Source organism: Telmatherina bonti (genome assembly GCF_933228915.1).
Source record: "Telmatherina bonti genome assembly, chromosome: 15".
In the NCBI taxonomy this organism is placed as follows: domain Eukaryota; kingdom Metazoa; phylum Chordata; class Actinopteri; order Atheriniformes; family Telmatherinidae; genus Telmatherina; species Telmatherina bonti.
The window spans coordinates 16,073,375-16,097,686 of NC_136613.1; the positions used below are offsets into that span (position 1 = coordinate 16,073,375).

At 36.9% G+C, this 24,312-nt stretch overlaps 3 protein-coding genes across 4 annotated transcripts; 2 read left to right on the top strand and 1 right to left on the bottom strand.

Moving 5' to 3' along the window:
- Nucleotides 1-1,486: 1,486 nt before the first annotated feature.
- Nucleotides 1,487-8,574, top strand: dcun1d2a (DCN1, defective in cullin neddylation 1, domain containing 2a). Of its 2 annotated transcripts, XM_079254613.1 has the most exons (7): nucleotides 1,487-1,521; nucleotides 3,118-3,334; nucleotides 3,466-3,634; nucleotides 3,942-4,072; nucleotides 4,163-4,245; nucleotides 5,864-5,960; nucleotides 6,062-8,574. In XM_079254613.1, exons 1-7 carry the CDS (start codon nucleotides 1,519-1,521, stop codon nucleotides 6,139-6,141), a joined length of 780 nt encoding a protein of 259 aa, XP_079110739.1. In that variant the 5' UTR covers nucleotides 1,487-1,518; the 3' UTR covers nucleotides 6,142-8,574. The 2 variants fall into 2 exon arrangements, with proteins under 2 accessions (XP_079110739.1, XP_079110738.1); XM_079254612.1 differs by lacking the exon at nucleotides 1,487-1,521 and having other exon boundaries at nucleotides 2,896-3,334.
- LOC306766820 (growth hormone-regulated TBC protein 1-A-like) lies at nucleotides 8,464-13,311 on the top strand (the record flags this gene model as incomplete). Its single annotated transcript, XM_079254670.1, has 8 exons — nucleotides 8,464-8,525; nucleotides 9,035-9,180; nucleotides 9,270-9,428; nucleotides 9,542-9,666; nucleotides 12,057-12,153; nucleotides 12,550-12,722; nucleotides 12,822-13,007; nucleotides 13,210-13,311. 8 exons carry the CDS (start codon nucleotides 8,464-8,466, stop codon nucleotides 13,309-13,311), a joined length of 1,050 nt encoding a protein of 349 aa, XP_079110796.1.
- A 1,796-nt stretch (nucleotides 13,312-15,107) lies between these two features.
- Nucleotides 15,108-22,664, bottom strand: lamp1b (lysosomal associated membrane protein 1b). Its single transcript, XM_079254854.1, has 6 exons — nucleotides 22,321-22,664; nucleotides 18,806-18,999; nucleotides 18,589-18,717; nucleotides 18,386-18,452; nucleotides 16,344-16,511; nucleotides 15,108-16,246 (listed from the first exon to the last, which is right to left on the bottom strand). The coding sequence occupies exons 1-6, from the start codon at nucleotides 22,379-22,381 to the stop codon at nucleotides 16,107-16,109; spliced, it is 759 nt and encodes a 252-aa protein (XP_079110980.1). The 5' UTR covers nucleotides 22,382-22,664; the 3' UTR covers nucleotides 15,108-16,106.
- Nucleotides 22,665-24,312: the final 1,648 nt, after the last annotated feature.

Consider the following 24,312-nt stretch of genomic DNA (forward strand, 5'->3'; position numbering starts at 1 on the left):
GAAAGGTATATATATGCATATATATATATATATATATATGTATGTATGTATGTATATGTATGTATATATATATATATATATATATATATATATATATATATATATGTATGTATGTATGTATGTATGTATGTATGTATGTATGTATATGTATATATATACCTTTCAATCTTTGAAAAAGATGTTTTGTGATACCTGACTTGCCAATAAAATATTGTGTATGGCAAAAGATTAAATGTAGTCAGTGATGGTCACATTCAGTTGAAAAATGTATATGTATATGTCCTGGTCGTGTGGGCAAAGGGTGGGGTTCATTTTTACTTTTAACAGCTTTGCATGTTTTTCTTTAGGTGCAGAAAGATTGTATTAGTATATAAGGCTTTTGCAGTAGGAAAGAATTAATGGTTCCAGTGGTGCATCTTGCAATAAAGATGAAGAAGCCTATGATTGAACCCTTTATCAGACACTCATTGAAAAACTTTCAACAAAGTATTTTTTGGAAATTGTAGCCGATTACAACATATTTAATCATAAATATGTGTTTTTAGAATATAAAAAGTTATACAGTAATTTGGATAGCACTAAGAGTTTTTTTCAAATTTAATGATGAAGATTTAAATGTAGTAGATGGGATGTGACCTGAAGCGTGATGACTGGTGTGCTTCAATGATTTCATGGACTAGCATGCAAAGGTATGTGCATGTCTAATGAAGGGATCAAATAGTTGTTTTTTTGCCAAATAATGGGTTAATGTATTATGTAGAAAGTGTACATTGTCAGTCTTTCTGGGAGATATTATTCATTTGCAATTTTGTTTTTTATCAATGACTAGCGCTATCCAGTCTCCTTTAGCAGCATCTTTAGCAGCTTCCTTAGCAGTTCTACACCTTTTCATCCTCAGCAAACACGTCAGAAGTAAATGGGATTGCATAATCAAAATAATTGTCCTCTCAGATCACATTTGAAAATAGTTAAATAAAATTTTGTTAGATTTTTGTTATTGTTAGTGAGAAATTGGTTAATTAATTTCTTATTACACCTTTAAAAAATAGCAATGAAAAAGGAAACAAAGTAATAAAAAACACCACACATGCTGAATGCTGAATTTATAGCCATCAAATCTAATAGGTCAAACTTTTTTTTTTTTTTTTTTTTTTTTTTTTTTTTGGCTCTACGTTTGTCAGTGGTAACATTTGCTTTTGTTTTTCTAATGAAGACTAGTGCATGACGATTGTTATACCTTTTTATTGACATTGAAAATGGGAAAGAGCTTTTGAGCAACTCGCAGGCTAATTTTAACACAATGAACAATATTTCACATACATTGAAGAATAGTCACAGCGCATTTACTGTTTGCCATATTAATGTTCTTAAAGAGTTATTGTTCATAATGCTGGATTTAGAAATGCTGCAAAAAGATCTTCCTTTGAAACCTCCAATAGCGGTTCACCTACTTCCTCCGCGCATGCGCAACTTGAGCAACAGTCGGGCTACCAAACTGGTCAAACAGCGGGTGTAAAAATGGTAGGTAACCAAAATAAACACAAACCCGGGCATTGGCTTTAGTGCCATCAATTGTTGTCATCAAGGCTACTATCTTATGATTAAAATACATGATGCTGTGTGTTTTTGCAAGCTTACAGTGAACAGTTTTTTGTAATCGTTGCTATTACAGGGAAGGTCAGTTGATATTTTGAGAGCAGCTAGCATTAGCCACACGTCCCTTTTTCGGCAGTCTGGTAACTTCGGCTTTTAGCAGGTCAGCTGCTGAACCACAAAGACAGACACACACAGGGTCGTTGGAGTGAAATCCCAGTTTAATCATAACCACACTGACAATATTCTCCCAAGATGTAATCCTCAATTTTTATGTTAGAACCCTCCGGCTAACTCTGCTAACGCTAGCCAGTGTAAGTTATTAGCCGGTGTTATGTAGAGTATGCTAACCTCACGTTATCCATCTGGTAACACAATAATCGAGGCTATTTCAACAACAACACTACAGATCATTGACATGATGCGTCATTAATAAATTTGTAGCTTTGTAAACTTAGTTTTAGTCTCTGTTTTTGCTAGATGCTTCTGTTGGGTGAAGTGCTCAGTGGTTTTAGACTGTGGGAGGACATGGCATGATGATTTTTCATGATAGAAAGACTAGTTCATGTTGTGTGTCAGTCCTCTATTTATATTCAGGGTTCAGATCGGATTGAAATGTCAGAAATTTTTTTCGTTTTCTGTACAATTTATATCCAACAAACAGTCCAAAGCACAAAAATATTGTTTACCAATAAGAAGGGACATTTGTAAGCATTTTGGGCTGCTGAAATCAACAGACTTAGCATGTTTTCTAAAGCAAACAAATGAGCTTTAATGCAGTCTACAAATTCCTGTTAATCAGCTGTTTATGCCATATGAGTAATGTTTGAAAGCTCGATGTAATCTCCAACTTATTGTGAGATCTGATTGTTTTAAAGCCCTGTAGTCATTCATGATTGCATTATCAAACAATATTCTCTGCTAATTTTTTTCTAACTGAATTTCTAACTCAATAAGTAACAAATAACTCATTGTGCTTGCATTAAAAACTGATGTTGTTTGAGTGTTTAATGTAAGCATGTCCCAACTACTTGAACTTTGAATTTTTTCCAATATATTTCCTTTTAATACTTCAAAATACGCATGCCATGGTGTTTGTGTTACACTCCAGACTTGTTGCACCTCTAGGTCCCTGTGATGGCATCCCATTTCTCTACTCATATTACATCCATGACTGTAGTTATCTGAGGGGCCCTCTGGGGTACAGCATGTGCTTTGAGTATCCACAACATCCTTCTTCAGAAAGCCAATGTTGCTCATGGACAAGATATAATTCCCATCATTGCGTCTTGGCTGGTCTTTTATAGTGTTTGCTTTTTGTTGTCACTAACTTTCCTATTGAAATCAGCGTTTCTGAGTTTCTACTAGTCTGTTTTGTGCTCCATTGTAGCCTGAATGCCTGTAGATGTTTATGTGTCGCTGTGTGTTTTTGTTGGTGTATCGGTATGTGTTTGCATGTTGTTGTCTGTATTCCCTGGGCTGATCGCACCAGTACCTGACAGCCCCTATCCTGTATTTACGCAGCATAAGCTGAAGTCTTCACAGAGGGACAAGGTACGGCAGTTCATGTCCTTCACACAGGCTGGGGAGAAGACAGCTGTGTACTGCCTCACACAAAATGACTGGAAACTAGAAGTTGCAACAGATAACTATTTTCAGAACCCAGAACTTTACTGTAAGGAATCCATGAAAACATCAGTGGACCGGAAAAAGCTGGAGCAGCTCTACAATCGCTACAAAGGCAAGCAGAAAAACTCACGTTTTATGCTGCTATTGTGTGCCATAAAGAAAGTCCAAAAAGGCACATTGTGACAAAGTAGAGCCAACCTTTGTTTACAAAACATAAGTTTAACTGTTTGTTTTTGTGTTAAGATCCTCAAGATGAGAACAAAATTGGTATTGATGGAATCCAGCAGTTTTGTGATGACCTTTCACTGGATCCAGCCAGCATCACCGTGCTGGTCGTTGCGTGGAAGTTTCGTGCTGCCACTCAATGCGAGTTCACCAAGAAGGAGTTTCTGGATGGAATGACAGAGCTTGGGTGAGTGTCGACATCAGCAGTGTGTGACATGCCTAAAGTATCTTCACATGGTGGTACTCTTAGTGTAGCTCTTGGGAGGGAAAGCTGGCTAAATATAGATCCACCCACTGCCTGAGTATTCTATGTCTCCATGCTATGACTAAATAAAAGAGTTTTAGTGTTTTGATTTCAGAGGTTCATGTGTTTGCACCACTTTAAGTCAGTTTGTCATCAGCATAAAGACAGTCATGGTATAATCAGTTGGAGTGTTCACATCCAGTTATTTTTAGATCATTTGGTTCAAATTTACTTGTTTTGTTTGTTTTAGGTGTGACAGCCCTGAAAAATTAAAGGCCCTGTTGCCAAGATTAGAGCAGGAGCTAAAAGATAGCGGAAAGTTCAAGGATTTCTATCAGTTCACTTTTAACTTTGCCAAAAATCCTGGACAGAAGGGTCTCGGTAAGTAGAGCAAATAACAAGGATTTGCTGACTGATTTTTGTTAGTTTGTGCACAGATTAACTGAAGAGTGGCTTTGTGTGTCTGGGCAGATTTGGAAATGGCTGTAGCCTACTGGAACCTGGTTCTGTCAGGGCGATTTAAGTTCCTGGATCTTTGGAATAGATTCCTTTTGGTGAGTCATCATAGTGACATTGTCCATGTGCCAATCGAGTATTGCACACCGTAACAGAATCGTTGAACAGCTTTAAATAATACGTTTTATTGTCTAAATATGTTTTATTGTCTAAAAACCTCTGGCCCAATGCCACCGCCCTGTGAAAGTCCTGTTTGTGACTTTTACTGGGACAATTTAATTTAGTGGAAAAATTACTAGCCTTGTTCTGCACCAAGAATTGCAGGATTGCCCAAAAAAAAAAAAAAACACCTTGACAGATTTTTAATTTCTACTTTATATTTACAAGTGGCAAATGGGCAAACGTTTGCAATAACAACAAAAATCAACATTTACTCATCTTTCATTTGCAAGGATATCAATTTGAGTCTTAAAATGGATCAACGGCGAACATTTGCTACACCAGCTAAAATAAATGAACTGATCGGTATTCATGACATTATGTTTTCATGCGTCAACTTCAGGGGTGGGCAATTCCTGAAGGTCCTGCAAGTGTTGGGAATGTCCCTGCTTCAACACACCTGACTCAAATCAAAGAGTAATTAGCAGACTTGTGCAGAATTTGATGTCAAGTTCTAACCAAGTCTGCTAATTAAGTCTGATGTGTGTCAGGTGTGTTGCAGCAGGGAAACTCCTAACACAAGCAGAAGCAGAAGCCCATCTCTAAACTAGGCAAACCGAAGGACCAGGAAGTTCACGTCACATGGTCAGAATCACCACCATAACTTATAGGGCTGGGAAATCGAATCGAAAAAATCAAATATCAGGATTTTTGCATCACAATTTTAAAACAGATTTTTTTTGGTTAAAAAATTTTTTCTCAAATAAATACAAATAATCCATGATATGAAATTTTTTGTAATTTTTACTGTTTTATTGAGCTTGTCTTCTTGGGCTTTATAGCAGCAGAATGATGGTCTGGCTACTGTGTTGTTTTTTCTCAACTGAAATCGCAATTTAAATCGAATCGGCACTAAAAGAAATCGGAATCAAATCAGGATGAAAGCATATCATCACAGCCCTAATAACTTCTACATCAGTGTCTGACAGCATAATGTCTAGCAGGAGTTTTACATAAAAGTTATGGCAACATTTTTTGCTAAAATCCAAGGATATGATGTCATTTCTGTGTTAAAGCTTCCTGTGCATGGACACGCAGTCGGCATATATATAACAGTGTAAAATTGAAGATAACAGTTATTTTCTAAACATCTAAGTTGTTCTTTTCCTTGCTTTCTTTGACTGGTATATTGTATTATTAAATTGGGTTTAATCAAGTCAACATGCTCACTTTATTAAGGTTGTACCTGCTTGACCACAAAGAAAATCCATGGACTCTTGCAGACTAAGGACATTTAGGTCACACAGGTCTTGCAGCCAAGACCTACAAGGCATTAGTTAGAGACAAAAGCTTGCAGATTCCTTTAACTCCCCCTAGATACTTAAAGTAAAGTTGGGCTCAGGGAGTGGAACCACAGGGCACTGGCCTAAACAAAACCTTGCTGATTTGGCTCAGAGTGATAAACTCTGCTGTGACATTGGATGACATCTTAATTATAAAAAGTTCTATGAACCCTTTTCCTCTCTTCCATGTTCACCAAAACCTTTTTCATTACAGGAGCATCATAAACGATCCATCCCAAAGGACACATGGAACTTATTGTTGGACTTTGGTAACATGATAGCAGATGACATGTCAAACTATGATGAAGAAGGTACGTTTTGATTTTTGGACCCAAGTCCATCAAACTTGTTTGAGATTCCTCTCTAGTCCGTCACCTTGGTGGTTAATGATGCGTTTTTGTTTCTCCCCCAGGTGCATGGCCAGTCCTTATAGATGATTTTGTGGAATTTGCTCGACCAATTGTGACAGGATCAAAACGTAAAACTCTCTAAATCCAATCCTGCCTCTGGAAATCCAGAACTTTGTTTCTTTTACAGCGACATCATAGTTTTTTTTTAAGACTTGTACAAAAATTTAAAAAAAATTAAAAAAGCAAAAATCGTTGGATTCAGAGAGAGAAAACAGGAGCACTTGAAACTGTCAGGAAACCACCTTTCAGGGAGCTGAGTAAAAACTATAAAAACAGCTGGCCGCATTTTCTGTCCTCTTGAGACTGAGGCATCATACGGACATTGCCAGAGACTCAGTATCCTGGACGGCCCACAGTTCTGCTCCAGGAGGAGCTCTACCGCCCCGCGGGAGGGGATTGACACAGCACTGAGAGGAGGTTCACTGGCTGTGTGTACTTTACATGGACTGGAGAGGAAAAAGCTGTGTGTTTTAAGATTCTTTCCAGTCGGCTTTGGTTTGTTATAAGAAGCTCTGAATGACTTTGCAAACATCCCATGTCTTACTCTAACTTTGGGGACTGAGTGCTCACTACACCAGCACCAACAGAACTGGTGCAGTTTTTACTGTACATACTGTATCTATTGGGACAGTTTACAAAGAGAGCTATATGAAGAATAATATAAATATGTTCAATTTATAAATACAAAAGATGATTGTTTTATGTACAGTAAATGCTAAGATCTCTTAACAGGATGCCTCAATATTGTTGATGATATGCTGTTGGTTTAATTGTTTGGTGGATGTCAAGTCATGGAATTGTGAGGTTCTCATTGAAAGCATGTTAAACTCATTTTACATCACCTTGGGCTGGTTTCACGAATACATTTCACTAAAGTAAAGGCAGTTCTTTAATTTAGATGAATGATACTTATTTGTGGTATTCCTTTCAATAATCTCAGTTGGAGGTGGCGCTAAATGTAATGTAGTCCTTTCTACTGTTTCGTTTTTTGTTTTTTTTTAAATAAGGAACCTAGGAAAAAATGTTTTATCAGTTTAACCCCTGAGGATTTATATTTTGATGCTAAAAAGACTTTTCTGCAGCATTTAAGATAACTTTAAAGTAAAGAAATGACAGAGTTTTAGGATTGCATGGCACATATCTGTATGTTACTGCAGCGAGATGTCCTAAGTTCAGAAATCAGGATACAAAAGAGGGCGAACAACAGGATGATAAAGCAAGCCTTAAGAATAAATACCTGACTGTTTGATATTTATGTTCCTGTTCCACCCCACCTGGTCAGTGTTACTGAAGATAGTGATCAGAACATATTGTTGATACATCGTGTAAGTAGCATAAGTATATTGTTGATTTAAGAAAGATGAATAAAGCATGACTTTTTCCATAATCACATATGTATTTAGCTCGTTTGTTGCTGGATAAAAGCAGCTTCACAGAAGGAAATTAATATAGAGAACAACAGAAATGGATATTAACAGACTTCAGATATCAGATACATGTCACTGACCTATAAAGAAAGCAACCATGTGTTTTATACTGAAGTGTCTTTTTGATGATGTTTTGCAGAGATCGCTTCCTGTGTTCCTTTCCAACACATTTTGCGATTTTTAAAAAAAAATGTTTATCTCATTTTATAGCATTAGACTGCACAATGACATAAAAATCTGTTTAATGATGAGATTTCCTGATTTTCCAGAAAGATATTTTCACTGAGCTTGTGCATGTCGGATCCTGTTGCAGAATTGTTTTGCATTTATTGCTGTTGTTTTATGTTAAAAAAAAAAGGGTTATAGATTGTTTTACAAACACCTGTAGGATACAGTTTTTTCATTAACTACACATTTTCTTCTAAGTTAAAGTCACAATTGAGGGGGGGGATTTTATCTGCAGAGAGTTAGAACTTCACATTTATGATTTGGACAAATGATTTGATAAATGTGTAGCTGGAGCGCTTCAAGAATGTGCATACCTGCACTGCCAAAAGAAATCTGTTGCTTTTGATGGTTTTGCTGGATGTAAATAAATGAATGCTGAAAACATTTCCACCAGCGTAAACTGAATGAACTGAGATAGATTACCTTGTTAATAAACCTATCATGGACACCAGTAAAACTGCAGAAAGAATATTAATGAACACAGATATGTCAGAGGACAGTAATGCAAACATTTCTGCTTGTCTTCCTCTTATTGTTATGTGTGCAAATAAAGCGCACACACCTGTAGATGTTACCTGTGCTGGCCCCTCCTCTCGGTGAGTGCTGTAAGCTGAGACATTGGAACTCCGACTGCTTTGTTATTTACCTTCACAACAGGCTGGTCTTTTTCAGGTAGTAAATATGAAATAAGCTCGTTACGGGTCGCTTTTGCTTTTATTGATTACTGCGCCTGCAGCACATGACATGCAATGGAGAGAGAAACGAAAGGAGATGCAACTCAGCCTCTGGCATGTCATGACGACAGTAGCAGGTGAGCTTTGTGCGGCCTTCAGTGTTCTTTAACTGCACGTTTTGTCACTTATTCCACTTTTTATGGGCGACAATTCACATTGTTAATTCTTGTTTGGTCTTTTTTTTTGTTACACCTGATAGTGTGAGTGTTTGGTTCCCTGGTGACCTTTTATTTATATCACCTGTCTTCCTCTGTTACTCTCTGGCTTTGTTTTACTATAAACCTGTACAGCAGCTATAAAACAAAATAAATAAAACGCCCATTTGTTGTTTATGTAAAAACTGCAGGTGTTTTCTCAGGTTATTCTTTAGCTTGAATTTTGCTGCTTGCTTTTTGTCCGGCTCCGAAGTAATTTAATGCTTAACTATTCATCCAGTTAGTGCATTTGATCACCTCACCACAGAAACTCTACCCAGCGGAGGCGGCTTTTGGAGTCGTTGAACAGAAGAGAAAGAAGGGTGGGGAGTTAAGTGTCAGTTTATGAACTTCATGTATCTTTTTCTGAAGGACTGAATTTCTCCCAGCAGGTTTGACCCCTACGGCTTTGAGAGACTCCATGATTTTGAGCCTTATAAAGAGATGATGAACGACTACGTAGCTGTCCTCAACAGAAGGTCTATGAGATGGTCGAAGCTCCTCCAAGAGAAGCCTTGTGTGGAGAAGAACTTGACAGGTACAAACAGTAAATAAGAACACAATGAATTTGCTGTTCAGGCGTTCAGAGGTCACAGTGTGTGATGCTGTAAAAATGTCTCTCGGAAGTGAAGAGGTTTGTGCGTAAAGGTGTACCCAATGAGCATCGTGCCAGGATCTGGATGGCAGCAAGCGGCGCTCAGGAGCAACTGGAGAGAAAACCAGGTTATTACCAATCTCTCCTGGTGATGGAGCATGACACCAAGCTGAAGGAGAGCATTCACACAGGTCTGGCAAAACTGTCACTTCACTGCTGCCCATTCTTAACTCTCAGCAGAAGAAAAAGAAAAAGGAAATATTGAGTTCAAATTCTACGATAGTAACTCTCCTTTTTGGGGCAGACATGCATCGGACCTTTCCTGACAACATCCTCTTCCAGACCAAAGCAGAGCCTGGTCTGCAGAAAGCCCTGTACAACGTGCTGCTGGCCTACGGACAACATAATCAGAGTGTGGGCTACTGTCAGGTGAGGAAAAAACTGTTTACTTTAAGGGTGGAAGTGATAGATTTGAGATAAAATTTAATTTGAACGTAGACTCTTTGCTTTAATTCAACATAATGCATCAACTGTGTAGAACTACCACCTCATTTTATGGGTTGAAGTAAATTATAAGGACTGCTGTTAGATCATGTATGCAAATCTCAGACATGAAGCCTGGAACTGACAGACATCGGTTTCCTCACGTTACAGCCTTTTGCCTTACCTGCAACTACCTGGAGTTGCTGCCAATATGAGAGGTTTCTTTAGCTTCACATGATCCTTTGGGAAAGTAAAAGTATGCTCAAGAACGCTGACTTTAACAGCACAAGAGACCCCATTCCCCTGGCAGCTACAGGTTCCCTTACCATCACACTGCCACCACCATGCTTTGCATCAGGAATCTTACCCTTTCCATCTAATCATGGTGGGATCAATCTGCCTGGCATGCTCCAAAACTGTGAGGCTGTTAGATGTTTCCAAGCAGTTTGATCCCTTCTGTTTATTTGTTGTTTGCAGCCTGAGGCAAACCTTCAGTATTTACATTTGTGAAGGCGTGCCGTCACCGTAGACTCACAATGATTTCCATATCTTCTCAAGTGTCTTTTAGACTTTCGTTAATATTGTAAAGGACTTTCAAGAAGTAAGCTATCTTCATCTTCAACTTCCACGATGTTTTGTTGTTTTTTTTTAACATTGCTGAACAAACCAGTGCTTTCATTTTTTGAGTCCATTTATTTAGTCTGTGGTAAATTATAATCACTGAAAGATCAGCACACTGTAAATGTAAATTATACTGGTATGAAATGATGTTCAAATCCCATAAATCCATTTAACATAAACAACCTATTAGATGTTGAAACTGAGACATTTTCGCATTTTGTGGAAACTATTAGCTAGTTTTGTATTTGACTGCGGCAACGTATTTAAAAAGTTGAAACAAGGTGATGCTTGTTGCTGTGTAATATCCATCCTCTTTTAATAAATTTAAATATGTGAGAAGTCTAGTTGCTGGAGCTTTAGGAGGGGAATGCTGTCCTATTCTTTTCAGTCCTGTCCTGGGTTTGTTTTCGCCAGATTTTTGGTTTTTGCAATTGAGCTCTTTCGAAGCCATGCTGTTGTAATAGATGCAATATATGGTTTAGCATTGTCTAAAATATGCAAGACCTTCTTTGAAAAAGATGTCTGGATGGGCAGCATAGAGTGCCAATCAAAAGTCTGGGTGCATGAATTCATTCAAAATGACTTCTGTTTGATATGAATGGGTAGATATGTCCACACGTTTGATGACTGTTAGTACCGCTAGTTGCTGTTAAACCCCTGAACACTTGTCAACACTAATAAAGCCTTCACAGATGTGTGAGCTACCCCTAATGCAACCCCATGCATACCATCAGAGATGCAGGTTAAGTGTCCACTGATAACAAGCTGGATGGTCCCTCTTTTCCTCAGACTTCAGTACTCCATGTCCATGCTTTCCAAAAACAATTACATGTTTGGATTTATTTGACCACAGAACAGTTTTCTATTTTGTCTCAGAACACTTTAAATGAGTTTTGGCCCAGAAAAGACAGCTGCATTTCTGGGTCATGCTCACAAAAGGCTTCTTCTTTGCATGACAGGGCTTTAATCAGCATTTTTTAATTGCATGGCAAACTGTGTTCACAGAGAGTGATTTCTAGAAATGCCTTCGCTCATACAGATTCCCTGTAATTCGTTCAGTCTCTTAACAGCCACTGCAGACGATGAGATCTTCAAAGTCGCCACGCGTTTATGTTGAGGAACTTATACCCAATCCTGTTGCTAAAATATTGCTATTCAACCTAATTTTCAACTTCTTCCTGGCTGTTCAATTGTTTTTACAGTCTTTTCTTCCTCTCTTCCAACTTTGTTGAGATGTGTTTGTGTCCATTTCATTCTAAATTAGTATTTTTAAAATGGTAAAATGCCTTAGTTTCAAAATTTGATATGATGTTTATGTTTAATTGGCATTCACGTGTGGATTTATTAGATTTAGAAATGAATACATTCTATTTTTATTTACATTTTACAGTGTCCAAACTTTTTTGGTACTGGGGTTACATTTCCTGACAAATGATAGCGAACCATACATTTACTAATTCTGATAGATATCAGTCACTTCACCAAATATTAAAAATGAAGGTACTCTAATTTTTTAATCCCTTGAATTAAAGCGCAAACTGTTCACTTAAAGCCCAACCCTATTATTTATTTTTTTCCATTACAAATAATAGTAAGAAAAATGTGTCAGTGTTTACATACTGAAGAAACGAAGCACAGAATTCGCAACCTGGATCCTCTCAGTGGAGTATTTTTATTTCTAAAACCAGTAATGCCAAATTCTCTGTTTATTTCAGGGAATGAACTTCATCGCGGGCTACCTCATCATCATCACCAAAGATGAAGAAAAATCCTTTTGGCTCATGGATGCGTTGTTGGGCAGAATACTCCCTGGTATATTTGCTTTAATTTCAACAGAAACTGTTAGAGGCCTCAGTTAAACTCTGGCTTGGCTCACGCTGTTATCAAGTTATTGCTGAGCCTCCAAATCTTAAATTTTGTTCATATGGATCGAATCAATCCGTGTGGTGTGGTGCATGTGACCAGATGGACAGACTGCTGATGACAGAATGGGCATCACATGGGCCTCAGAGCCAAGAAAACAGTCTTGTTTTACATCAGCTGTGTCAGGGACAGTTTTTTTAAGATTATATCTTCTTATGATATATTTATTCTTACAATTATGTGCCGTCATCATCTGCTTAGCAGTGAACTTTAACTGGGCTCATTCATGACGACAGCAGTGTTAATATAGAAAAGAAAAAGTAAATAAAATGTGGGAAATTCCAGATTACTACAGCCCAGACATGTTGGGGTTGAAGACTGACCAAGAGGTCCTCGGAGAGCTGGTGAAGGCCAAAGCCCCTGTGGTTGGACAGCTTATGGCCTTGTATCCTGGCATATGGACCCTGGTGGTATCCCGTTGGTTCATCTGTCTCTATATTGACATCCTCCCAATTGAGGTGCGTGAAAGTTGGGATTTCGGTCAACAAAACCAGTATCTTTGTTGATCCTCTTACAGGCCTTTTTTTTATTTTTATTTTTGTTCCCCACACTTGCAGACAGTTCTCCGGATCTGGGATTGTCTTTTCTACGAAGGCTCCAAGGTCCTTTTTCGAGTTGCTTTGACTCTCATCCTTCACCATCAGATGGAGATACTGCGAGCACGCTCTTTACCCGATGTGTGTGAGTGCTTCAAGCAGATCACCTGTGGAGCTTTCACCCTGGATTGTCATGGTTTCATGCAGGTGCGATGAAGCACACATTCAGAGAAGCTTCAGAGATGCTGCACTCCTGCACTGACAAACCTTTGCCAAAAATGACAAACTTGTGTTAAGGCTTCTCCTGAAAGACATTGACAGACCTAAGCGGACGAGATTGTACAGACAAAATCAAATCTTCTACAAGAACAGTTTCATTTTCATAATTTTGTCAAATTTTGCTTTGCAGAAGATCTTTACAGAACCAGGAAGCCTGTCGATGGCAACTATTGATAAACTCAGAGAGAAATGCAGACGACAAATCCTGGAGGAGGAATCAAGACGACCATGAAGACGACCATCTGCTTTTCTACGTTTGATTTCCAAAGACTCTGCACACCTGTCCACGGCAGATGCAACACAGTCAACACAGCTAAAGAATAATTGTTTGCTTGCTGCTGAATATTTTAAAACAGAATTTCATACAGATTGCTGAAGGTCAGAGAGACAAACGCATTGTCCTGTGGAGGTGGCTCATTAGGAAGATTTTTCTCAATTGATTTTTTGCACTCGAATCTATAAAACTGGATAAAAAAATAGATGAGTTGCAATGCAGTTTCTCAGCCTTTCCTTTTGGCTTTGGATCATTTGTTCTCTCCAAATAACTGTGCTGCTGTAGATACAGTAAAAATAATTAACCTCAAGGCTTCCCAAAAGTATAGGTCAGTTTTATTTTGCTAACTCTGATCAGATTCATTTGTATATGCTGAGTTTTTAATGTTTTGTCTCTGTTTTAAGAAAGTTGTACAAAGGGAATGAACCATAAAACTGTATATTAAGACTTTCATATGGCAACAACTGTCCTAATTTACTAAATGTAACCTCTTGCTTCGCCTTGGTTTAAACTGAAAGCAAAGTCTGCATCACCTGTTCCCTAATTTAGTTTATAATAAAAGCATCCTTACCATAAAAAAAACCTCAGAGAAATTGGTCATTTCATTCATCAGGAGTTCCAAACCTGTGGCAAGATATTTTATTTATCATTATTTACCATAAAGTGGAAATTGGAGGCTTCACTCATGCCTGACAAAAACAATAACCCCATCTGCAGATGCATGTTTAGGAACTATTTAAAAACCCGTTACTGCATTTTGTGACATGTGTCCAGATTAGTACATATTTGAATGATATAAAACCAATACTGGTGAACTGCTTTACTGGGCAAAATGTGGCTTACTGTAAAGTACAGCCAGAAAGCCACCAACTTTGATTGGTCGATAAACACTCGAGGCATATTTACTGTCTACATTCAAACTTAAACTTACACATTTTCATGTAAATGGCCTGTTGAGCAATAAGTAAAGTGGTTTTTATTTTTTTATTTGCAATAAATAGTATTTTCTTATTCAAAGAAAATGTTTAAAATGTACTTTGAAAGTCATTCTCTTTTAAATCTCGAGCCAGAAATCCAGTTAAACAGGGCATAGGAAAAACATTTTAGCTTTGTAACAACAATCTCATTGGCGATCATTTAACTACAGTAATGCAAATATATTCTGATTCAATACAGTAATAGTCTTGGATGGCAGCTATAGCTTTCAGGATTGGTGTAGAGTGTAATAATGCATTTCAAGGATTTGATAGCAGTTTTGATGGCAAAGCAGAGTGGAGTCACAGAACTAACTTAACTCTAAAACATGCTGAACACAGCTTTACAGATACAACTTCAAGGTTGTTCTATATGTTTTATAACTGACCAAGGTAGGTCAGAAATGCCATCAAAAATTATCAGATTGGGAACAAAGGGTCCTGATAAGATCTTACACAGGATTATACATTTATTTTATATATATATATATATATATATATATATATATATATAGGTATACTCCAAACAAATGAATTGTTGATTTGTCCTTTGTACTCAAAGATGGTTTGTTTGACTGTAATCTTGATTTCCTCATACTTGTTTTTATAGTTTTTTTTTGTGTACTTACTTGGTTAATGTAGTTTAAAACCAAACCCAGACCAGACCAAAGGCTGACGTAAACATAATTTATTGTCATATCTTCACATCTAAAGAGTCCAAACAGGAACAGGTTTGAGCGATGATTAGATGCATGAAAGCAAAATACAAAGTCAAAGAGGTTACTTAGTTCACCTTTATTCACTCCTCACTTAAAAAACAGTTCAAACAAATCCATTAAAATAATATTAAATTGCTGTTTGGAGGTTAAGATGAGTGGGGAAAATAAAAGAAAAAAACCCCACATATATCTGCAGTTTTCTTCTCCTTCAAACAATGTATGTTTTTATGGTAATAACAGATCACAAAGGTGAAGAAAGACAGGAAAATGTCTCATACATGGCAGCACACCATCAGTGAGGGAGTGAGTACCTCTCATATTGGCTTTACTTGAGTTTTGCCCCTGTAACAGCTACGAAGGCACTGAAACACTGACCAGAGCGTTTTGGCCATTTTAATTATTATGTTTCTCAGGATTTCAGTGCAACATCTTTCCCTTCAGCACACAATCCCACAGTGGGTTCAAATTCAAAACAAAAACAAAAAACCACCGTGCAGACTTAATAAGCCAATTACCGGCAGTAAACACACATTTTTAATGTTGGAACTAGATTAAGTTTAACTGGCAGACATGTTATTCCCTTTGTAACAAATTTCATTTTGGGCAAAACCAATAAAACGGCCACCCAAAAAACAGGAAAAAAAATAAAATAAGAATAAAAGGTTGAGTAACAATCCACTTCAATCCCAAAATCCCTTGAAAATTCCTTTCACAGAAATGGTAAATAATGCAACACAGCATGAGGACTCTCATGGACCCTCTGATCATGCATCCCCTGCTTTACTTTGTAACAGAAGAGGGTTTTTTTATCTTCATTTCCCAGCAAAGTCCCTTTCTCTTTTTAATCAAAGAGTGCTGAAGCTCAGAAAGCGCATGTCTACCTCCATAGTGATAAAAACTAGTGTTACTGATGGAGGCAAAGAACAGCAAATGCACAGAGAAAAGGATGGAGGTATAGAGGGGGAAGAGGGAAGAGGGCAAGGAGGTCAAGCATGAAGTCAGTGGTTAATGTCAGGAGTGGGGATTGCACATTCTGGCTTCTGCTAACACACGAGTAACCTCAAATGGTTTGGTAGCCAGCGTGGCTCCTCTTCCTGCCGATGAGGTAGGCCAAGAGCACGATTAAGACGAGACCTGCTAGAGCTGCTCCGACAATGATGGGAATCAACATGTCATCTTCATCCAACTGGCACTCCTCAGCTAAAACAAAAAGGTGAGATGGGACGACATGAGGAATCACAGAAAGAAAAGCAGCTGATGGTTTTTATTACACTGAAACTGGCGAGGGGGGGTTCACCTGCTCCAAACTGGTCTCCCTTCAGGCCGAAGGGCTGAATCTGCACCTGGAAGGTGTTGATGGAAAAATTCTGGGACACAGTGAGAGTTTGTTCCTCACGGCACATATATGAGAGTCCCAAAGTTCCCCGCAGGTAGTCCAGACTACTGTTCTGGACCGAGATGGGATCTGTGTTAGAAGACAAGACATTTAAGGTACAATCAGATTAACACGATGTACAAAAAAAAAAAACAGGATGACATTTGGATCCTGTTTGTCTGTAGACTATTTAAATATTAAACTACATTTTTAATGTGTCATATGCCGCCTCCTCTTTACAAGGTCCATTTTTCTGCCTCCTGTCTGAGACTACATGCCCAAAATGAACTAAGTGCATTTTCACAGATAAAAGAACTAAATAAATAATCTTTGTTTGAATATTAAGCAAGATAATTACAGGCATGTCAGAATCAATATGTTACTACATCCAAATAATGTAATCTGGAACACAGCATAAAATTGTAAAAGTTTTACAATTAATTTAAGTGAAAATCACAGGGTGGTAGCCTAATTAATGTAGGAAGTTATAAAGGTAAAAAAGTAAACCTGAGCAGTTTTATAAATGTTTAAATAGATGTGTTATACAGGTAAATACCTCAGAAACATATCAGCGGACTTTGGTTATCTTTAACAATCATCAGCTCCAATGCAAGACAGAAATATAATGAACATCTTTCATTTAAAGAGGCATGAGAAATTGCCCCCAAATTCACCTTAAAAACACCATCAGTATCCAGGAAGAAGTCTACCCTGAAAAAGTAAAGCCTCCCCTTCCTGATTCAAACAAAGGCAGAACCACAGGAGAACACCTGAACAGAGTTTTGTATTGGAATAAATCAGCAGAAGTAAGATGCTTAATGATCTTGTGATCTTTTTTTTTTCCCTTTGCTGCTTTTTAGCTGCTAGCTTGCAGAGTTTTGGTGCTGCCGTCATGAGATGCACATCTGTAAACAGCAGAGTTTCTGCTTCCACCTGACTCACTGTTTGTATTGTTTGCTTGAAAAGGAGAAACCAGAGAAAAACCTAAAGTGAACAGTGTGGTTCTCATGATTTTTGTTGACTATGCATACAACTGCTTGGTGTTGGAATTGTTTTGTTTGGATGCCACTGCCTGGTCGAGTCTTTAGCAGCATTGCTCCCTCTGATTTTGGTATTCTGCACGCTAAGATGGGGGATTCTAGTTGCAGTGTGTACAGGGGTTCCTATGAAGAAGAGGTCAAACCATTTTCATAAATTAACACTTCCACACATTCTGCCTTACATGGAAATACAAAGAACAAGTTTCTCTGTGGCTCAAGAAGAAAACTCTGTGTTTCTTATGCTGTAGTTAAGCAGATTAAAAGCACCCTTTTTTATATTAAGCTTGATAACACAGAGATTAATGACTGGTGAGCAGGAGTCACTGAGCAACAAGTCTGATATACTTTTGCAGCATGTGGCTGGAGGCTGCAGTCATCAAGTGGATGGAAAGGCACAGGATCACAGCTTAAAACACAAGGAGCTCATCACCAATCCAACATCACCTATCACACCCCATATGGTTGCAAGCAAGAGCAGGGAAAACCTTGTAATACACTGATGGTGAAGCCAGGGAGTGCCACACAACCCTACTTCAACTAAGCTTCATGTTTGGTTTCGTTTCTCAGTCTTTTGGTCAAAGACTGCTGGCTGTTTGAATCTCCTCAAGCTAAATTTTGACCCCGCCTGAAAACAAACTGGCTTTTCTGTTGCAATAAAGAGCTACTGACTCAGTATGGAAACCAGTAAGGTACCATCTATACAGATAACCCTAAAAAAAAATCATCATTTGTACTTTATAAGTTAGGATAAATTATAAAGCTGAAACCTCACACATTTGCTTTTCTGTGCATCTACATTCATTTTCAAATAAGTTGACAAAATTACAGTTCAATTAATTTGATCAAACATATACCCTGAATACCATGGAAAAAAGTAAAGACAAAACTGAAGTGTTAACAATATATGAAGAGAACACCACTCACCTTTCACGCCAGGCCAAAATGCTTTCAGGGTCACCTCACTAAGGTGGTACTTACTGGACGTTGTATTCTGGAGACAAACAAGACCTCTAAGTCAGCATCGCTCCATTAGAACAGGATTATGTCGAGCCTTTGCTGCCATCTAGTAGTTTCTTTATGAAGTACAACATGCAAAATAAGACAGATCACATGATACAATAACTCACCAAAGTGAAGACAAAGGTGAGGTTGGTTTTGTCTCCGTCTGTTGTGAGCTGCAGGTGAGCAGTCTCCGACTCACAGGAGCCAGAAAACTTTGTTGCATTCGGCTTTAGGTTTACAACATCGTGCACAGTCTGTAAATAAAAGATTAAATCATTTTAATACATTTTTGGCTATACTTTTACCTCCAGTTTATACAGCTAACAGGTTTTATCATGACACCTTATTCTGGGAGACAGAGTTGAAGGAGACGTTGAGCTGGATGCCCATGTATGCTAGCAAACAGACGGTGCCGTTGCTACTGGTGACCTGGTAGTTTCCTCTTTCAGGTCTCTCAGGGTCTTTGTGCGGAGCAGCGGTGGTTTGGGGAGTAGTTGTTGGCGAAACAGTAGCAAAACTCTGGTGCAGAGCAGCAGCTGCAAAATATGTTCATTTATAATTGTTAGAGAGTCAAAATGTGACCAAACAAATGTGGCATGACATGGCAGACAGATTCAACTTCTATAAACTACAATATCAAAACTTAGTGTTCTTTATTCTGATACACAACTTGGAAATTTAACTTATTTTTCAAATTATGACTTAAAACTGTTGTTTTCATATTCATCTGCTTAAAATATAGTTACTCTGAGTTTAACTTTTCTGCAGCAACACAGCAGGATTTCTTATAAATGCTCTTACGTTGTGTCCTGAAGTGTGATGTTGAAACTTAACCCTGACAACCCAGTACTGAGTCAAGCTGTAAAGGAATTGCTGATAGCGATAACAAAAACATTTGTATGTGCAAGTAGCAGCATCTGTGCTTGCCTTTGACAAGTTATCACTGTCACCACAGCAAACACTGACATCAGGGTCATGTGACACACTGTTATGAAAGTTGAATGTAAACAGCAGCAGCTACACATAAAAATGGTACTTTATTTGAAATAGTTAAAGGACAAAAGGTTTTTTACAGTGATAGAGAACTATCATCCTTTACAAGAATAAAAGTACAAAAAACTATCAAATTTATATACATAATTACTGCTAAAAAAAAAACGACAAATTCTGCTTTTGAAATCCTAGTGACATAAGATTTATCATTTTAAGTGTCATTGGTTTGTACTAAAGCCATTATTTAAAAATGTATGTTTACACAAAAATAAAAAAATAAGTGTATGATTTAACTAAGTGAGACAGAACAGTTAAATAATTATTATTGGAAAGTTAAACTGAGGATTTACTTCTAGCTGTCTGCTAGACAGATTTAACTCAATTTTACCTTTTTGCACAGCAATGACCAAAGCAAATATCAAATTCAATGAAAGTATGGCTTCAATTAAATACAAGTTTCGAATGGCTAAGCCAGATCTCTGACCGTAGTTTAACAGATATGGCATGTTGATAAACTCCTGACCTGTGAGACTGAAGTCTGAGAATAAAAGGTATTTCAACAAAGTATTAGTTTGTTGACTACAAGTGCAAAACCAGCATACTGTCATCTAGTTTTTGTATTTGTCTCCATGACAATTTGTCACATTAATTCTACATGTTATGGATCAAATTATAGGTAAGAAAAGACTGATTACTGTCAGGACAAATGATCTCAAACAAATCAAACTACAGCTTTTGTAATTGGATGACATGAAGACAAAACTTTAACCTGCCACATTTTCCAGGACAAAATTATTGAAAGAAAAATCGATTATGCTGCTTTAAATATTTGCAATAACAATCATTTTAATTTCCCTAAAAATTATTTAAAAAATTTATTGTGCCAGTAAACAGCACAGAAGTAATAAAATTAGAGAAGAGCTAAGGGATACGATAGGAGAATTTGGCTGCAAAAAGAAGTCAACATTGTCACATATACTAGAAATATTCAACCCAAAACCTGACATTAATTCACTGAATCCTACTACTGACTCTTAAATATGCCTTTTCCAGCAGTCATGTGAAGTTTCAGTCTGGAGGCAATGCGGGTTTAAGGTTTATCTCTTTAAGATAACACGTTTTTATGATAATGGAGATATACTAACTTACCCAATGATGGACAGAACAAGAACATCAATCTGAATTGAATCAACTTGGGAAATTAGACACAATACCCAGGAGTACTTTAACTAGTCATAACACAAGGCAACAAAAACAGTTTCTTTGTTTGCTTAAATATGAATTGCACAATAAGTATAAAGTCTGATCTGAATGCCATTCAAAGCTAAACATATTATAAGACATTAGAAAACAACTTTAGCTTAAAATAAGAGATTACATTCCTGAGAGACCCAGTGTATCACACTGCTTATTTCTCCCTTTGTAAATGATTTTCAGTGGTCACACTTGTTACCTGCTTATCTGCTAATGCGGTGAATCCAGCAAGGTTCAAATACAGTACAAGTCTTTAGAGGCAAAGAAATCTTAAATCTTCTGTGAAGTACACTTACTTTCTATGTACTGTACTCTCATTCCTGAGAAAATTTTCCAAAAAAAATCCCAAAAGATCATTTACGCCACTGCTATAATTTTCTGTCCAAAACAATTCTTTTAAGCTTGACTACTTACAACGGGTTATGAAAAATAGACAATTTTGTTCCTGCAGTCTATAAAGACCACCTGTTGTATCACCCATCAAGGGAGAATTTGTTTTAAAAAAAAACAATTGGTAAGAGCTGTCTGGTTAAAAAAACAATAATGCACTCTGTTTTAATCATTTTCTGGACACCTCTAATTTAAAAAAAAAAAAAAAAAAATTGTGACAAGCACCCTCTGCAAAATAAGCACATGCATGGGGAAAAAAAGTCAGTGGAATACAAACAAAGGGTAATGGAAATCAACATAAATACTGAATTAATTTGTCTTAATAAATAAGCAGGACAAAGCTTAGTATAATTAGTTCAAGGCCCAATCTGATGCAATGCAAATGTAATGCATAAGAACTCTGCATTTCATTTGCATGTTGGGTCATGATAGAGGAATATTACATAGTAATGTGTTGCTGAATTAGCTGAAGCATTACACTGCCTTATCTCCCACACCTGAAAATGCTGCAGATGGTCAGCTACAGGCCTTTAAGTCTGCTTTTATGATTAACAAACTGACACAAGATGCACAGCGTATATTTTAAAGAAAAATCCATTACGCTTTAAAGAAAATTCATCACATTTTTAGGGTCTTTTTTTCAATATTTTTATGGTCAACTTCATCTGCTGAGTTGCACTTCTCTTCATTGTCATCAAATTCAAGTCAGTCCTGTGTATTTTAGTGACTCTGGCCTTTTTTAAAATTAGAATACATGATGTGAAAGATGCTAATATATATTTACATATATATTTGTTTGTTTGTTTAGTTTTATTTCAGGAAGCCCTTATACCACACATGAACGGTGCCCTGCAGATTGTAAGGAATTATTATCGCACAACCAACCAGATTAACACTACTCGACTCAACTCTGCAAATAACACATTTCATAATATTTTAGATTTTGGGTTATCCTTTATCTACAGAAGTGACTGAACTTGGTCTTACGAATATACGTCTGGAACTTAGATTTCACTAATATCTTGCATGTTCAGTAAAACTAAATGTTAAGGTGTAGGAAATTATTATGTATCCTAAATCATAAAAATCACTCCTTATGAAGGGAAACCCGGGAGCAGGGTTAGTCAGCAAAACGCAGCCTTTTAGCACCAGATCAGGATAGATTTACAACTTTCTGGTTGATAAAGTCATTTCTCACACGTAAACCAAAACATACTTACCTAAAATCAACGGCAGCGTTAGTCCAAGACACCATGACTGGAAACGAGCAAACTGCGTCATGTTTCTTGTCTGGATGAAATCACAGCAACAACAGCAGCAGCCGACGGGACGCAGCTAGCTACAGTTAGCAGATGTTGTGCTAGCAAGGCTAACGTTAGCGTCACAACAGCAAGGGAAAGAGACACAAGCAAAATACTGAAAGGCCGCTGGTAACGACGTTTCACTGTCAGCGAGTCTCGACTTTCGTTTTAGTTTGTAAAAGCAAGCTGTGAGGTTAATTAAGTTCGCCTTTGACACTAATAACCGCTACCACTGCAAACGCTGACAACAGGATCACGTGACACTCGGTTAAGAAACACCGAGAAAGTCACGTGGTAGCAGACAAACAGCTTTATCTCATTTTCTACCAGACTCAAGCAAGAAAACTGTCTTGGTGGCGTAAGAATGACTCAGGTCCTAAATCTAGGTGAAAGTTTTAGTTAAATATGAAGACGATAATAACTAAGTTAAACTACTGCGTTTGTCCTGGTTAATAAAACAGGCTTCTCATTACTTTAGTCTGGTAAAAATCACTGAAACACCAGGTTAAATGCAGTTAGCTGTCATTTGTATTAGTAGCAGTATGCTTTTGTATGGATAATGTGTACATCATCAGCAGTAATATATGCCTAGCCCTGGTAAATTCACTGAGTCACAGCAACATGAAAAAAAAAAAAAAAAAGCAAAAGCTATTGACACCAGTTTTATCAAAATTGGCTTCCAAAAGTCTCTTAAATGACATTTGAGTACTTTCATTAGCACTGCTTCAAACAGCACATGAAAATAACTCATGATATGTGTCTGAAAATGAACTGTTTGCACAACTAACAATATAATTGTACAATATAACTAAAAATACAAATATATATATATATATATATATATACATATATATATATATATATATATATATATATATATATATATATACATATATATATATATATATATATATACATATATATATATATATGTATATATATATATATATATATATATATATATATATATATATATATATATATATATGTATATATATATATATATATGTATATATATATATATATATATATATATATATATATATATATATATATATATATAAATATATATATATAATGACTTGTGTAAATTTAGTTGGTTTCCAGCTTAATAGAAAACAAACATAGTGTAGTATTTGGTGTTTGTAAATGTGCTTACTCTCCGAGCATGACACAAGGATAACAGAACTCTTCTGTGCTAACACACATTAATATGTTCAACTACATTGGCCAAAATTTATGCATTAGAAAGAACCTTCCTGCTTCACTCCCAGCTACACAAAATGTTTACTGTTACTTGGACCACCGAGAAGATGTGGACACAAACTAAAAAGATTCATTCAAGAAGCTCAAGTACTACTTCAAAGTACTGCAAGGCTTTGAAAGTTACTACAAAATAACTTATTCATTGCTCTGCTGATACATCCTTTAAAAAACAGCTATGTTATCAATATTTGGCCTCAGTATATTACGTGTCATCCATACTTTATGCACAAAGCTCTGATATGCATTTATTAAGTATTTCATCTTCATCTTACTTTCTTCAGCCATGACAAACTTTTGTTGGAAGAGGAAGAAAAAGTAGCAGGAAACGGAGTCTGCTGTGTTTTATAGAGGGGAAGTCATAAAGCAAAGCGTTCCACGTCACATGATCCCATGAGAGACGGACCACTTCTGCAAAGTTACAATGTCTGGTTTCTGAAGAGGAGAGCCCCCTCAGAGCACCGACATACGTCAAGGACTGTACATTGACCCCAGAAATTATTCATTGTTATTCACATTAGGCTACTGTTTGAGTCAAAAGTTTCATGGTATGTCTTTAAGCGAAAGGTAATAAATAGGTTAAAAAACATCAGTTAATTTTGAAAAAAAGAAAATAAACCTGTACCTATGCCTGTTAGACATGTGCAA